This window comes from Haliotis cracherodii, unplaced genomic scaffold (assembly GCF_022045235.1).
Source record: "Haliotis cracherodii isolate W230 unplaced genomic scaffold, xgHalCrac1.p SCAF_26, whole genome shotgun sequence".
Taxonomy (NCBI): Eukaryota; Metazoa; Mollusca; class Gastropoda; order Lepetellida; family Haliotidae; genus Haliotis; species Haliotis cracherodii.
In genome coordinates, this window is record NW_027266282.1 from 5,789,431 (window position 1) to 5,807,640 (window position 18,210).

Below are 18,210 nucleotides of genomic sequence, written 5' to 3' on the forward strand. Positions count from 1 at the left end.
GCAGCATCTGTGAACGTTGTTTCGCTTCAACCGAACTTCTGTCTGACACACACGTGAAACAATTTTATTTATCCAAAAACTTTTTGATATGGGAGGGCGTTGGTTTGGTTTAACGCCCCTTTGTAAATATTTCAGTAAGATCACTGCGTGTCAGCTTCATGTATAGGAGGTCTTACAAGTTTCCCACTTTGGTGAAACCCACAAGCATGGGTATGGTGCTGTCAAACCTAGACGCATAATCAAAGCGAATTTGGGATTCGAACCCACGATGATATGTTTAAGCCTCACAGGACGTAACTCTACAGCGAATTGACGCGCATTAAAAGGCATTTAGAAACTGAACTTTGTTGTTTAACGCCACACTCATCAATAGTCCACACATATGACGGCGGTCTGTAAATAATTGAGTCTGGACCAGACAATCTAGTAATTGTCATCATGAGCATCTATCCTAGCTACTGGGATACGATGACATGCATCACCCAAGTCAGCGAGCCTGACCACCCGATCCTGTTAGTCGCCACTTACGACGAGTATTGTCGCCTTTTAAGGCAAGCATGGGTTGCTGAAGAATATTCTAACCCGGATCTTCACAGGTCTAGTGGGATATCCGTTTGTTTGTTGGTTGTTTAACGCCGCATTGAGCAATATTCAAGCTATATAACAGCGGTCTGTAAGTAATCGAGACTGGACCAAACAATCCAGTGATTGACATCATAAGCATCGATCCACACAATTTAGAAAACGATGACATGCATCAACCAAGTCAGCGAGCCTGTCCTTACCACAAGCATAGTCACCTCTTACGACAAGCATTGGTTGCTGAAGACCATCTCTAACACAGATCTTCACGGGGTTACAGCACTGTGATATTCTGTCGTCATATTGGTGACGTCTAACAGAACTGTGAGGCTCTGCTATGTAAATACGCCCCCCACCCCATCCCCCAGTGTCAAGACCGAGAGTGGTTTCACACCACGTGATATTTCGTATATTAGAACTGATCACGTGTGTTAATGGTTCATTTTTTTACGAAGCGCTGATGTTGAATACCAAACTTGAAAAGGGTACCAGACACTTTAATGGATATGTCTATTGCAGTATATGTCATAAATATTTATGCATTTTACATACACATCGATTGACTCCGCATAAATAAGTCAGTTTCGTGATGATATAAATCATCGTATATTGAACGTACTGTAATCTGTTGTCGATATACCTCAGTCCTGATGTATGCTTCAATTATAGTGATGTACAACTAAAGTTGTATGTTCACGGATGGTTGTGTATTTCATATACGCCGTTGTATATTTCATCTACATGAGAATGAATGTTCTTCAAACTGTGATGTGAATTCCATGCAAGTGAAGCCTATCTATGACTTAATTGGGGAGCGTTTCGTGTATACTGTTGCACGTACATTAATGCCACTATCATGTATAATGTTGTCTATTTTACAGATAGAGATGTCTATTTCACGTGTCCATTTCCTCTTTCAGCTGCAATTCCCAAGTGTGCTGGCTGTGGAGAGCAGATTCTGGACAGGTTTATACTAAAAGTGCTCGACCGGTCGTGGCACTCAAAGTGTCTAAAATGTGCAGATTGCCAGGCACAACTATCCGATAAATGTTTTTCAAAAGGAGATAAAGTGTACTGCAAAGACGATTTTTTCAAGTAAGTACATACAAATCATTTATACAGAGAGAGAGAGAGAGAGAGAGAGAGAGAGAGAGAGAGAGAGAGAGAGATAGAGAGATATTTTCAGTACATGTTATTTCATAGTTTATTCAGGTTTAGTACGCTCACGTACTTTTTTTATATGTAGTTGACCGATGAAGTGGAGAGAGAGAGAGAGAGCAATGCTTATAGCTATAAGAGAGAGATACTTATAGCTATGAGAGACATCTATAGCTATAATTAGTCGACATCTTACACACACGATAACAATGAATACATCTAAAATCTTGCACAGACAAGACACCATCGACCAGATCAAGACTTTTCCCGACTGAATCTTGAAAATCACGTTTGGGGCATTAAAATGATTTTACAGTATTCGCAGTTCCCCCCTGAGTTTTAGCCAAACCCCCATCGACATCTGTACAGCAAGAAACTGTTTCTTAAAATACAATCTCCTCACGTACCCTCCCTCTTGCAATCCCCCTCCAACTGATATTGGCACGCACAGCAAACAGGGTCCTGCAACTGAGGATAGCCAAATTAGAATTTCACTGACGGGGACTCGCGCTCTGAATTCCAACCATCTGTGCACGCGAAAACCGTGCACGGGAAACTTTCTATGGAAAGTGCATACACAACGTCACGGGCTTGTTTGAACTATGACACACCGAACGGCTTTAGAACTCTGGTAAAAGTTAAAAAAAATATGCATCTTTCGTCAAACTGAATGTGATATCTTTGTAGATAAACGGTTTTGATTATTGTTCATTTTCGTTCTACATGAGGTCCATAACGTGTTTTAACATTCCTGCATTTATTTAGGGCACAACAGCAGTTTAATTAGACTACGCAATTATTAAAAAATATTATTATTATTATTAATTTTTAAATAACATCAACAGCAACAACAACAACAATAATAATAATAATAATAATTATTATTTTTATTATATGGGTTGTCTAGTAATTTAGATGTTAGAAAAAAATCTCAAACATTCTACATTTATTATAATCGCGCAATGGTGCAAATTTATTTTTTGGTATTGCTGTTATCGAGATGCAGCACTAAGCTTTTGAATCCTAGGAAACTAACAATAGAAAATACCAGTAATAAAGTAATTACTGTGCTTCAGGCTTTTAACATTATCAGCGAACTCAATTGTTAGGATAAACTTTAAAGACTGTGCGTTATTTATTCATACTCTCCTGTTGACAATCCACCTGCAACTGACAAGCTTTTCCTGCAGCCCGCTGCACAATTGATGATAGCTATTAACTATATCTCTGACAAAAAACATCTCCAACGATTTGAAAAAAAAGTAAATTGCTTTACAATCTAGCGTCAATGGATGGCTGAATAATTCAGCGGGCGGGACCACATTCTAAGCAGTCGGAAGAGTGTTAAAAACTGAACGTTATACTCGAGTGACTTTCTAGTTTTGCGTTTTGTTTGTATCGTCATATTTGGCGAAGATAATGCTATGTGCTCAAAACACCTGCAATATAATGGACACACGAAATGTATTTGTTAAATATTTATGATTTTCTGTCCCAACACGCTGAAAAGCTGATTGTTTTTTTTGAATAGAAACGCACTCCCTGAGACAACAATCACCGACACACTAACGGGTAAAAAATATAGTTCTAAATCATTAATGTTTTAAGTGCCCTGTCGTTGATTACAGTTTGTTGAAAATCTGAAGTAGGGTGCTAAGAAAGAGAGACTTGATTTCAACAGACGCTAAGTAGAGGATCTGTTGTCTTGTTAAAAGTTGATACGCATTGCGAATGTGAGACTATGTCGTTATAATGTGTTGATATTACCTGGAGGAATGAGTGTTGTTCGTGGGACAAGGGTGGCACCTGTTGAGGGGGGTTGTTTTTGTTTGTTTGTTGTTTAACGCCGCACTCAGCAATATTCCAGCTATATGACGGCGGTCTGTAAATAATCGAGTCTGGACCAGACAATCCAGTGATTAATATCATGAGCATCGATCCACGCAATTGGGATCGATGACATGCATCAACCAAGTCAGCAAGCCTGACCACCCGATCCCGTTAGTCGCCTTTTACGACAAGCATAGTCACCTTTTACGGCAAGTATGGGTTGCTGAAGACCTATTCTACCCCGGCGTCTTCACGGGCCTGAGGGGTGGTCAAGTGAGGGGTGGTCAAGTGGTCCTTATACATGATCCACTGACAGCGATGTCGTAGTCATGATGATAATTACAGGAATATTATTATGTTTATTGGTGTCAGCCTTACCGAGTTGGATGGTTCCAACGAAAAGGATCATGTTAAATAAGGAAGCAACGCTTACTATATATCTCCATATGAAATCAAAAATATATATATCTTGTATTAATTTTCTGACGAAACGTGTGTTTGCTTTCAAACTGACAGCTCATATTGAAATACTGAAACCACAATCGATTATGGTATTTCGTATACTGTAACTAAATACCAGGTATCATATTGAGTTTCAAATACTCGTTCGCAATGATATAATACAGATATTGTCTGAAGCAACGGAAAACCTGAAATCTTTAACCCAGTGGAGTTATTATATATATAAAACGTCAGAGAAAAACCGCACTCGGTTATCCAGCGAAGCAGATTCCATAGGGCGTAAAAGGCAAAATAGCCTTGAAAATTATAATAATGGATAACTGAAAATCAGTGATTACGCTTTGTTCGCGAAAAGGGTAAGCCTTACTTGCTCTACCGGTGGCGTCCGCCACTCACACAATTAGCACAAAAAAGTAAGATTTCTTTGTTGCCAAATCTGTAGAGCATTACTCTTGACAAACAAACAATCGAGTCTGGACCAGTAAATCCAGTGATAGCGAGTTTGGGCCAGACAATCCAGTGACACGATAGCGCGTTAACTGATTTAAACTTAAAACGATATGTTAACGATATGTATACCAATTAACTAAAACAGGTATTTTCAACCCGCACACGTTCTACTCCTCCGAACAAACCTAAGATCTCGCTTCCTGTTTCACACACCCATCCTACCACTGCGTCGGCATATGCGACTTGTCGGCGGGGTCATTTTGGACAGACCCGTGAAGCTCCCAGTTAGAATAGGTCTTCAGCAACTAATGCTTGCCGTAACAGGCGACTGTGCTTGTCGCAAAAGGCGACTAACGGGATCGGGTGGTCAGGCTCGCTGACTTGGTTGATGCATGTCATCGATCCCAATTGCGTGGATCGATGCTCATGACATTAATCACTGGATTGTCTGGTCCAGACTCGATTATTTACAGACCGCCATCATATAGCTGGAATATTGCTGAGTGCGGCGTTAAACAACAAACCAACCAACCAATCATTTTGGATAAGAACAAGTCGTAGATGGTGGTGGGTTGTTAGAATAGTTCATGAACCGAGTTTTAAGACTAAAATGTTGGGCACCGTGAAACTGTATTACGCATATGACAGTTAAGCATACACATGAACCATTTTTGAGTATGCCCCGGGCTAATGACGTTAACATATATATGAAATCAACTTTTTACTCCGAGTGCAAATTTCATAACTTTCGCGCTTCAAGTACAATTTCCGTATTTAGTACTGCAGCTTGGGTTCACGTGCATAAAACAGTCTTATATAAATCTTTCATAAACCGATCCTTGCATCAACATCACTGAATAAGTTAAGAAACGTATAATTTATTTTCGTATTTTCGGGTAATGGTATTAATTGTGATGTCCTTCATATCGCCACAATAATTCTATCTGGGTTGCACTGTCGGCATGTATACAGAAATACACCATCCCTCCGCTAACGCACTGCTTCAACGACATTTGTATATAAATAGTTTATATCGCTGACGGCAGTTATCAAAAGCCAAAAATCCAGTAATTCCGTCCTTGTGACGTCACGGCTGTCTCCCGCTCGCCCTAAAGAAGCTTTTATATCTTAGCAGGGAATTATCCTCCGACAGTTAGGCACGTCTAATGTCAACGTCACCTTTGCGGCAATCTGGTGTATATGATGAAATTGACGTCGGAATATGGAACCGTATTGCAATTCGAAGATGTCAATTTCGAAAGAGAAATATAATTTCCTTAATTACTGCCTTTGATTACTTTGAAGTGATCTCTAGCGAACGAATTTTCAAATTGTCGTTCTTAATGTTCTTTGGGTTTATTTCCGGTTTTAGTTGTAGATTTATATCGTTACAAAACGACATGGTATCTGATGACTAATGACATTACTGCCCGAGAGATCGTTTTTCAATACATAAACAAACTTAGCTGATCAAATGTCAAATATTACATGTGTTCGTTATTGTTCTATCTTTAAGATCAATAACTTAAGGTCACAAAAAATAAAATTTTAGGCTCTTTAAATTTTAATTTCAAAGAAAAAACACTGATCTTGATGTAGTATGTTGATTTTGGTTCGCGATGTAGATAAAATTGGTTTTTGTATGAAAAGAATAACATTTGTTTAGTAAATATCAATAAGCAAATATAGATAAGAAGCAACATTGAAAAATAACACTGCGTCACTTTAACAACTAGCGCCCCTAAAAACATAAAAAAATAGACACCAAATTCTGCTCCTGTGTGTGACATAAACATAATGGACGGTTCCTGTTCCAATGTTTTTCATTCGGCTAAATCAATTTTGTCGTGTCGCATGACCCCTTTCAAATACAGACGAGAAGAATTCTCACAGGGTTTCGATAATTTGTTATAAACTGATTTCCACGAATGAAGCCATTATCGTCAAGCTGATAACAGTTTAACATAAACTGTTTCAATGGGAACGATGTGGCGACGAAGCGCGGACACGGGAAAGAACTGTTAATAATTTTACGAATGCTTTTTTATAAAAAAACAAAGAATCTAAGATTACTGGTTGTTAGAATCAAGAAATATCTCAAGTAGATTTTAATTTTAATCGTAGAGGAGTTGTATTTTTTCTTTTTGTCATTTCAAATGTTTTGATAATTAGAAATTAAGAGTTAGCATAATTCGTACAGCCAAACCCTGAATAGGGTTTTAAATTGTTGGCCACCCGGCATTGAAATAATTAGATTTATTACTTGAAATGTCAAAACTATCTTAGCAGAAATAGCCATGCATTTAACATTAATGAAAACGAAAACTATTCGATATCGCGAAGAATGAATATGATGATGAGTTATGATGAGTGGTGGTACGAGAAATAAGAAGATAGTGGCGAAAATATCAAGTTCTCAACAGTGATTTGGGGGAAAAAGGCACTTCTTAAAATGTCAGTAACTTTCATGTTGTCAGGATTTGAACATAAAACGTGATTTATCGAGTCATATTTGTGTTACTAACGACCTGGGAACCATTAGAGGGGTTATAAATTTTAAATAACAGGGTAATATGCGGAGACGAGATACGAAGATACTTGTCGAGATGATGTAAATTGCACGTTGCAGTCTTGTCTATTTCACAGCTGGTTGATCTCATTCACGTCGCCACGTGCATCCTTCAGGGGTGTTTCAAAGTCTTCCTAACTGACACGATCCGATTTCAAAGGCACGGATTTCACGTGATATTTACAAGGTATGTCGCGTGCGGCACGTGCAGATTGTCTCGTGTCTCAGGGACGAGTCTGATCGCGTGACACAGACCAAAATTTCCATATGAATATAGACTTTAGATGAGGTTACCTCAATTGAAATAAGTTTTTGTCACGCGATCTTCGGAGGGTGTCAAGCTGTCCCGTTAATCAAGAGACTATGAAAATCAAAATATTAAATATTGAAGGATTATTTTCGAACCAAGTCGACTGAATTGAGGTTCACGCAAGACGACCTGTTACTGGGGATTCTGGATGAATTATTTACAAAGTGAAATCCACTGATGTCAATTTCAGATGCAATATATTACGGGCATATGACACAATCGTTCCGCATGGGTGTTCTAGGTGCATGTGCGAGTTATCTCGCTCGCATCCTTTATGAGCTTTTTGTACGATAACAACAGCAGCAAACACCACGAGATTGAAATAGACATGAATGTTTACTGAATATTTAATCAGCTTGATTTATCGCGAGTTAGAGAACAGGAAAGAATCGATGCGCCATTTTCACCTGGTTTACCTGTACAGCGGCACACCTTTGATGTTCACAAGAGGACAGGTGTAATGGCGTATCTGCGAGACACTCAAAGCACATCCACCCTCCCTGCTGGGTTATTAAGTAGCAGACATGCGAACTATGAAATCAACCAGCAGTTGATATCGCGCGTTATAGGTACTCAGCCCTGTGTCTCTGAAATTAACACGGCTTCAGGTGATATCGACACCACTCCACGTGAAATGGCTTCGCTCTGTGATCATGAGCCTGAAAGCCATGTGAAACGGACAACATTTGGTACGGCAGCATCGTCAGCCAGCGATGTAATGTGTATGACATCAACCGCAACAATAAAGCAAGACAAAAACTACAGCAGTTGAATCAAGATCGCATCAAACTTGGAAGGACGTTTGAAAAGACATAATGCATTGCTTTGTGTTATAAAAAACAATATACGAATATTTATGTTTCATATGAGATTACGCAATCAGAAGAACAGACATTTTATGGCATTTAGATGCTTTAAACAAACGTAGATTAAGATGCAAAGCTGCACGAGTGAAAAGTGGTTTTCTCAGTAATTACGATCGCCGTGGCATCAAGGAACTGCCTTCATTATAATGTAGCTATCTGTCTTCAGAAACAACGCGTCTTTCCACAGACGTTTAAACAGTGTGCATACTTATTTCACAAACATATAATTTTTTTTTTACATTCACATAAATGAAAAAATATAAATAATCAAACCAACGACCAAGATACACATACATGTTTGTTTGTTTATTTGTTGTTTAACGCCGCACTCAGAAATATTCCAGTAATTACGGCGGTCTGTAAATAATCAAGTCTGGACCGGACAATGCAGTGATTGACATCAAGACCATCGATCCACACAATTGGGATACACGAAGACCTATTCCAACCCGGATCTACACGGGACACGTGCACACACATGAGATCCATTCCCTGTGTGTTTTTGGGTACAGATATGTTAATAATTAGTTAAAATTTATTAAATTAACGTGTATAAATTGTACACCCACATGAATACAAAAATATGATGATCGCCCAGCTATCAAGATACACATGTAATTCTTTTCTTATTTGTTTATTTGGAAAGGGACGTTGATAATTAATTAAAACTTATTTCATAAAAAAACTATAAAATGTACAAGCACGTGGATAGATACAATTCAAACAATCGCACAGTGACTGGGATGCATATAATTTATTCCTTATGTGTTTGTTAAAGATATTTAATTAAAACGTTGAAGAAAGTTTGAAAGTTGATTGGTTTTGTTTTTCCCCCCTATCATCCGCTGCTGGTTAGTGGTGAGCATCTCTAGCGGTTCGTTCGTCCGGTATTCGATATTTCCAATTTATCACGACTGGGCCCCTGGGGAAGCTGTATTGACAAGGAATCACGAAAGCACCCAAATCAACTTTCACTTCGCGTTTGGTGAAACGGCAACGTCTAGATAGGCAATATACCTGCGCGCGCAGAACAAAGAAATCACGCGAGATCGCGAGATTTTATCTCGTTCGTGAATGACAGATTCGACATGGTCGAGAAAACGAATTTCTCCGCAAACAAAAGTCCCATATGGAGCTTCAATTTTCAGGGATTTTTTAATTTGAGGTGATTTGTAAAAAATCTGTCAGTCCTATGCTTATTATCAACATCAAAGAATCGCACTTCGGATAATTTGTTTAGGAGTACTCGGAGAGAACGAAAAGAGCAAAAATACATCTGACGTTTTTGACTGTATTTGTAAGAGATGGTAAAATACATTTGTTACAAATAAATTATTTTAATGCATGTGCGCTTACAGTAAAAATACATGATAACATGCAATGTATTTTTAAGTCAATTTAAGATTTTGTACATTGCAAATACATTCAAGTCGAAATTGTCTGTTAATGTATTAACATGCCGTTCTTCATACAGATATTTTCATATATGCGTATTGTATCTTGAACAAGGAGGAAAGATCCGGGTTAAAATTCAGCAACCCATGTTTGTCTCAAGAGGCAACTAACGGGATCAGGTGGTCGAGGTCATTGACTTGGTTGATGCATGTCATCGTATCCCAGTAGCGTGGATCGAGGCTCATAATTTGAATCACTATATTGTCTTATCCAGGCTAGAATATTTTCAGACGGCGGTCATATCGTGAAATATTACAGAGTGCGGCATTTAACAACGAACAAGACAAACAATAATATCCAGCATGAACTGTATCTAAAGAGAGTCTATATCGATCTGCGTTAAAGTCCCATCTCGTTTGAGTCAGTTGGTCTTTCCAATATCTCACCTAAAGCCAAGAAGTTAATATCAATAAATAAATACTCTATTGTGTAGTTGCACTTAAGGATATGCACTGTATATCCTTTTTGAGGCCACAAACCCTTGTTCTAATATCTCTGATGATCTGTACTTGACTGGCCGTAGTTTGGGCTTTTTTAATCAATATACCAATCAATATTTTCTCGAACTAATTAGTTTAGGATACGGATGAAAACACCGGGGGATGCTTTGTCTATGACTACACAACCTCGATGGTGAAGTGAAAAAACAGAACTATTTTTAAAGTGGCTGCGAGTGTTGAACGTTCAGATGGGAATTTGGCTTTCATTTTCAAATTCTAAGACTTTGACTTCAAGAAGTAGGACGAACGTTATTGGTACGAACATTTAAATATTCTCAGTTTTTCAGATTTCCTATTTCTTGTCCTACAGCACATATATTGCGGATTGTAAATATTAGGCCACATCATAATAGCTTTCTGGTATCCATCATTTTTTTAAAAACAAAACGGGAAGGTCAGGTCCAATTTTCATTTTTCCAAAATTCACCCCCAAATTCACAATTGTATTAAGTGACATGTCTTCAACGCTCGTAGCCTCTCCTGGTTGCAAATCAATAAGAAACGGGCCGAACCAAGACAGGAATTCGGAATCGAAAAGAACTTGATCGGTGATGAAAAATAATACTTTTTGTGTATGTAGCCATTCATTTCTAAATGATAATGTCATGAATGAAATTATAATATGCATGTTACAAAAATGCGTAACAATTAGTCAAATTGAAGCCTTTGTGATATGGAGAGTATGCCATTGGCAATTGGGACCGCCGCGTGTTGCGGTGTGTATTTCAGAATGAAATATACTACCGCATCATCCTTTGTGATTTCAAGCACGTGCCTTCCGTGCTGGGGCGACATACCAAGACTATGTCATAAGCTTATTAGCGCTCTCAACCGGTAAAAATGACATTCATCCACATGATTTAATTTCGTTTCCAAATCTGGTTTCTGAACACAAATCTATGCCAAAGACATTGAGCACCAAAATCTCACCATGAAGTCTAAAGGACGGAACACATGTGAACATGCATCCGATCTTAGTGTAACGACGACAAAACGAACTGCTGGGAAAATGAACATTTACACTTTAAAATTAAATATAACGAAAGAATTACAACGTCTCAAAACGTTACTAGGCTGAAAATAGTTTACGAAACACTGCAAACCTAACGTCCAAAACACAAATATAATACCCGTCTCAAACACATCACCATCAACTATTTTTTGCTTGTTTCAATGTTATGAAAATCAAACGTGGGTGTATATTTTATTTTGCCAGGCTGTTCGTGTACATGTGCATGATAAAATGTTCCAAATGACATGGTATCAAATCTAGTGTACTTCGACACTTCTGGTCTGCGAGAGTGTTCAGCGTCCCTGCTCCATCACATGTGTGAATGGCCCTGTGCAAGTTAAGGGATGGGTAAAACCAGAGAACTAAGCCCTAAATAGGATTTGTGTAACGAGAGAAGGAAGGTCACCATCATCTTTAAAGCTTATTACTCGATTTAAGGGATTACTGGGGAAAAAAGTGTAAAAGCCTTATCGATCGTCCCCTTCAGCAGCTCTGTGTGAAATACACTAGGTTCTGTGTTGGAGCGGATGATAGATGAGGATGGGGAGGGACTTTGGTCAGTAGTGGTCAATAGGTTTGGTCACTATGGTGGATATTGATGCCTCATAATGATTTCGATTGGTTATCAGCCTTACGTTGAACAACCTGTAAACTCAACCGAAATATGAAGAATCTTGGTTGTTGGTTGGTTTGTTGTTTAACGCCGCACTCTGCAATATTCCAGCTATATGACGGCGGGGAAGAATCTTGCCCAGACTGTATATCTCATATTAAATTTGCACCGAGGAACAAAGACAAACCGTTTTCTATATATTTCCAAATATTATAGCCTTCCTATATTATCTTTCTCACGAAATTTATTTGTTTTTGTTTACAAAGTGACATACTCATATTGTAGTATAGAAATCGAAATCAACTATCTGAAGACATGTTTTTTTAATGTTCCATGTCAACAACATACACTTACCGACAATGGATGTGATACACTTCAAACTTCGATTTGACCAATAATTACAAACGTTATAAAAACGTCACTTGGATGACAGCAGTCGCGCAAAATACTGCAAACGTAGGTCCTAAACACAACTACGACACCCATATCAAATACGTCACCGTTTTGACTAACCGTTTCTTCTTTGTTTCATTTCATTTTCCAGGCTCGCTGACTTGGTTGATGAATGTCATCGTGTCCAAATTGCGTGGATCGATGCTCATGATCTTAATCACTGGAATGTTTGGTCCAGACTCGATTATTTACAGACCGCCGTCATATAGCTGGAATATTGCTGAGTGCGACATTAAACAACAAACACACACAAACAATTTAAAACACACACATATTTCAATTTCAGCCACCGTCAAACATGGTGTATACTTTCTTTTGCTTAGCAGTTAATGTAAATAAACATTGGACCCGTGAAAAGGTCCTCAGCAACCCATGCTTGACGTAAAAGTCGTCTATGCTTGTAAGGGGCGACTCAAGGGATGGGGTGGTCAGGCTCGCTGACTTGGTTGATGCATGTCATCCTATCCCAATTGCCTAGATCGATGCTCATGATATCAATCACTGGTTAGTCAGGTCCAGACTCGATTATTTACAGACCGCCGTCATGTAGCCGGAATATTGCTGTGTGCGGCGTTAAACAACAAACAAACAAACTAACAAATAATGAGTGTTTGCAATACGGTACGGTAAACATGCTGCGTGTCTTCAGTTAAAAAATAACGAAAATAATTAAGACAGATTATAAATTGCCCTCGGAACGGTTCACTGCCAGATCACGGCAACGATCCAGAAATACGTTCATACATTACTCCCATTTATGGATTCGAACTGGGTTCTTTGGTGTAACGAGCAAACGCTTTGACCACTAGGCTACACGACCGGCGTCTAGGATGAAGCTGTGTTAAGAAGTTTGTCGTAAAAGGACTTGTTTTCTTTTTAAATAGGATTAATGCAAAGATTGAAACTGTGAACCATTTTTACAAATATCCCAGAATACAAGAAACGCCGTGTCATTCAGCGAGTAGTTTCAGTGCTTCTGGAAATCATTACACAACCACGAAACAATAAGAGAAGTTTTCGCACCTTTACATCACACATTTTCTCCCCATTTATGCCCTTACATTCTGTTAAATGGGCACAAAATCATGAGACCATTTCCACTTTTTTTAAAAATAACTATAAAATTATATATTGTTTTCATGTTCCTTCCTTTTAAACGCGAAACAATTGTGATGGCTTTAAGATTTGTACAAAACCATGCTAATATTTCAAATTCTCATTTGCGGACATCAAACATTTGGAGCCAATGTTAGAGGCATGATATGTGTTCGTATAGCTATCGACCCTGCGATGTTATCAAACAGCATCAACGAAAGTTGCATTGTTCAATGGGGATCGTTTGGCTAAAGCGATACAAACCATGCTATCCGCTTGTTTTTGTATTGGATTCAGTTCTGAGAGCACGCGTCAAGGGATACCGATGCTGGAAAGTCTCATTTGTCAAATTTTGACAGTTATTGTATTCCATACTTCGCCGATTAGCTGCAACTTAATAAGTGGACGTGTCATCGCCCTGCAACGAAACTTAGGTCAATGTTGCAGACTGCGCCTCGACATCTCGGCGCTGGATGCTGGCAAAATCTAACAAAACATGAAACATTTTATACCATTTAGGAACGTTTTTGTCAAATATTATGCTTCCTCGCTGGCGAGGTTTTTGCGTTGGAAGAATATCGCATTTGTCAGGAAGATATTAAAATGCAAAAATGCCTGTGATTGCAATATTTGAAAAGCTGCAAATATGTCAACTTTTTCGTATATTTGTGTGATGAACTGTTTTTTAAATAGAATACAGTAGATGCTGAGTCAGGGAATTTGTTTTTTTAAGAGGATTTGGGTAAAAGCATGGAGTTTGAAGCGGTTCTTGTACTTTTATTGGGCGGAGTGTTATTTACTCCCATTAAAAAACAACATAGACATGTAAAAGTGAGTTAGGCTCTCAGCAGTCGTAACAAGCATTTAATGATAAATATTTTGTAACAAAATTATGATTGTAACACGAAAACTGTAGCTGCGTTTTTAACAGAAACATGTACAGTAGACAATGGTTGTGCTATTTTTTGTTTTGTTTTACTCATTGTCAGTCGGACTTAACGTAGCTTTGTACAATTTTCCAATTAAATGCTGGAAAAGAGAAAGTGTACACTTGAAAATTGGATTTGACGAAAAAAATACAAACGTTATCGAATGGTTACTTGGCTGAAAACTGTCGCCGAAACACTAAACTTAAGGTCCAAAACACAACAATGATACTAGTATAAAATACATCGCTATCGTATAACCATTTCCTGTATTTTACATATTTAGCCACCATCAAGTATGGGTGTATATTTTCTTTTTGCCCGGCTGCTTAAAACATTGCGTGCCTCTTTAATTGGAACGGAAAACAATATAATGTGCAGCGTGAATTCTATTATCTTTAATAGTTTTCCCTTTGCCGTCGTCATCCTCCTCCTCCTCATCATCATCACCATCGTTATTTATTATTATTATCATTATTATTATTATTATCATTATTATTATCATAATCATCATCATTATTATTATTATTATTATTATTATTATTATTATTATTATTATTATTATTATTATTATTGCAGACTGTTTGGGACGAAGTGTGCTGGGTGTGAGAAGGGTATCCCCCCGACGGAGGTTGTTCGCCGCGCCCAGGAGAACGTGTATCACCTGGACTGCTTCGCCTGTCTCATGTGCTCTCGGCAACTCAACACAGGGGACGAGTTCTACCTCATGGAAGACAAGAAACTAGTGTGCAAGAGCGACTACGAGGCTGCTAAGGCCCGGGGAACTACCGGTGTGTACATTTTCTCACACCTGAATTGATCTCATTTGCATGTTATGACGTCATTCGTGACACATTTAAGATGACGTCACCAATGCACATTTTTATGCATATCTGGTTATTTTGTGGCATATAGTTAATTGCCAGGTATTGCACTATCTGAAGGCTTTCTGATTGTAAAATTGATGGTCTTATTGCAATATTTTATAGATAGGCCTCGTTTTGATACTTTGGTTTGCTTATTTTATTTCAAAACTGATAGTCCTATGTCGAAATAAAATAAAATTATAATTTTAACATTATTTAAAAACAAGAATATCTTGTATTATTTAACCTAATGAAAAAAATGCTGTCGGATGAAACAAAATTAAATCGGTTTTTAATTAAACTAAAGCATTTTAATGAAGTGGGATTTGATCACTGAAATTAATTAACAGACTCAGCTAGAAGGAAAGGTATACGGGATAGATAGAAAGGTTATTGTTTTCATATCAAAGCTGATTATCAAATATTTCATATTTCAGATTTCGAAATGGATCCTTCAAATAAGCGCCCACGTACCACAATCACAGCCAAGCAGTTAGAAGCATTGAAACGGGCATACAATGAAAGCCCCAAACCCGCGCGTCACGTCCGGGAACAACTCAGTACCGAAACCGGTTTGGACATGCGTGTAGTTCAAGTGTGGTTCCAGAATCGGAGGGCCAAAGAAAAAAGGTTGAAGAAAGATGCCGGAAGGCAAAGATGGAACCCTTATTTCCGACAGATCAAGAGAGAAGGAGACCACGACAGTTCTCTTAGCGCCGATGACAGATCTGATGATGGACTTACAGACAGTTCGTTTCAGGGTAGGTCCAAACTTCATCTAGACCCGTGAAGATCCAGTGTAGAATAGGTCTTCAGCATCCCATTCTTGCCGTAAAAGGCGACAATGCTCGTCGTAAGAGTTGACTCGGGTGGCCAGGCTTGCCAACTTGGTTGATGAATGTCATCGTATCCCATGTGTGAATTGATGCTCATGATATCAATCACAGGATTGTCTAATCCAGACTCGAATATTTCCAGGCCGCAGTAATATAACTGGAATATTACCGAGTGCAGCTTTAAACAACAAACAAACAAAACAACAACTTCAACTTATGTTTGTTTGTTGTTTAACGCTGAACACATCAGTATCCAGTATCCGGCCATGTAAATAATCGACAGACCTGACCAATCAGTGATTGATATTATGCGTGACGTCGGGCTATCATGACACGCAATCAGCCAAATGAACGCGCTTTTTTGCGCCTCTTTCAGCAACAACCCGACCATATCATTGCGGTGACACCAATACATGGCTTTGTCCCATATGTGGAATCGAACCAAGGGCATCGATGACGGGCAAACACTTTAACCACTAGCCTACCAAACCGAATGTTATGAAGAAATGGCGTTAAATGCTGGCACAGTGAATTAATTATCTTGTTTATTTTCTTACAGGCAGTTTGGATGACCTTGAAGGACCCGTCCACTCGGGGCGTCTGTCTGGGGACCTCTATGGGTCTGGCCCAGTGGACCACGAATCTTTGGGGATGCCAGGGGGCCCACCAAGTACGCCCCCTATGGACGCATGGGGGCACTTCAACGGTCTGCCAGGGGGGCAATTTATCGGACGTCATTCGCCAAACATCCCATCTAGCCATCCTCAAATGTTGCCACTGGATTCACTGCCGCTTGGTGGCGCGCAAAACATGGTTCGAATGATGCCGCCCGATGTCAACGACACCCCTTCCGGCTTTGTCGATTACCCGCCGGTCACCTCACAAAATCACGTGGAAGTGTATTAGTCATGTGACAGATTGTGCTGTTCTGATTGGACAATATGAAACGGAGTCATGCGGAGAAACGTTCGTAGCCGCATAACGTATACAGATTCAAATAAATATATTTTTGTGACGTGATGGATACTAGTCGTTCTGTGTAGAGGCACCGTGAAGACAAATGACAATCTTTGACGAATAGGCTTTCGTCCGTATCAAGTTAAAACGATTGCCGGCTGTTGCATTGTCCTGACATTTTGCGCGGAGGAGGTCAAGGGAAAATTCTTTCGTTCATTCGATGTGCGATATTTATTGTACCAAGTTTGTGAAGTCTGTATCGATTCGACGTAGCGATGACCGTTATAGAACGGACGGACTCCTTGCATTGGTTGGTGCTCCGATACGCTACGTTATAATGACAATGTATCTGTATTATTTCGATTCAAGCTATTGACTCTGACGTCGCTACATATCACCTGTCATCATTTCCAAGAAACAAGCTTTATTATTCTTCGATCTCAGCCATGTTGTACTTACGAAATCTATTTATCATCTTTTCATTTCCTGAACAATATAAAAGCGTTATGATTTTCTTTTCATTTCTATTACTTAAAAGAAGTTAAGGACGATCCGATTCTTTCATAAACTGAGGGACAAAAGGAAGTGTACCGATTTTGTATTTTATGTAATTCTTTATTTATTTATTTATTTTTTAAAAATATTTTCTTTAAATAATTTTTAATATTTTATGTAATTTGATATTGAAGAACTGTTGTCAAATTTGATTAAGTCCATTTACCCATCACTCATTCCTGCAAGAGTTAAAAAATACTTTCTGGCTGGGTAATTTTGTGTAAAAATATATTGGTTCAATGAAGATTGGGGTAAGAAAGGAATTTGCAAACACATGACTTGTACCATTATTAAAATGTTGTAAATTTGTGCTAGAAAAGCAGATTTATAGTTATTCAAAGAAACGATACCCAACAGCAGATGTGCTTTCTGCGAATTTTTAATTTTCATTAAAAAAAATTCAAATAATATTTAAAAAAAACAACAAACGTGTGGAAGTATTCTTTGAGGGCTGACTAAGCGCAAGTACTGTTCATTGTTTGCATATAATATATCAAACATGAGATCATCTGAGTGGTAAAGTTTGTTTTGCTGGAGTAAATTTGTCATGGCAGGTTAAACCATAGTAATATGAAAGTGTCGGGTGGTCATTCCTTTAAGTAGTAAATGGTAGTTTACACCGAATTGCATTGGAAGTTGAATACATAAAGTTGTATATAACTTATTAAGAAACTGGTTTATTGACATATCACATATTTTATTGAACAAATGCTAC

The 18,210-nt window shown here is 38.4% G+C and overlaps 1 protein-coding gene across 1 annotated transcript in view; it reads left to right on the forward strand.

The window, feature by feature from the left end:
• The window catches only part of LOC139472984 (LIM/homeobox protein Lhx3-like), a 34,996-nt gene extending 17,311 nt beyond the window's left edge, over nt 1-17,685 (forward strand). The window contains exons 2-5 of the mRNA XM_071255481.1: nt 1,503-1,677; nt 14,861-15,072; nt 15,585-15,908; nt 16,543-17,685. Of these exons, the coding sequence (XP_071111582.1) occupies nt 1,503-1,677; nt 14,861-15,072; nt 15,585-15,908; nt 16,543-16,889 (1,058 nt within the window). The 3' untranslated portion in view covers nt 16,890-17,685. The remainder of the gene's footprint in view (nt 1-1,502; nt 1,678-14,860; nt 15,073-15,584; nt 15,909-16,542) is intronic.
• Nucleotides 17,686-18,210: the final 525 nt, after the last annotated feature.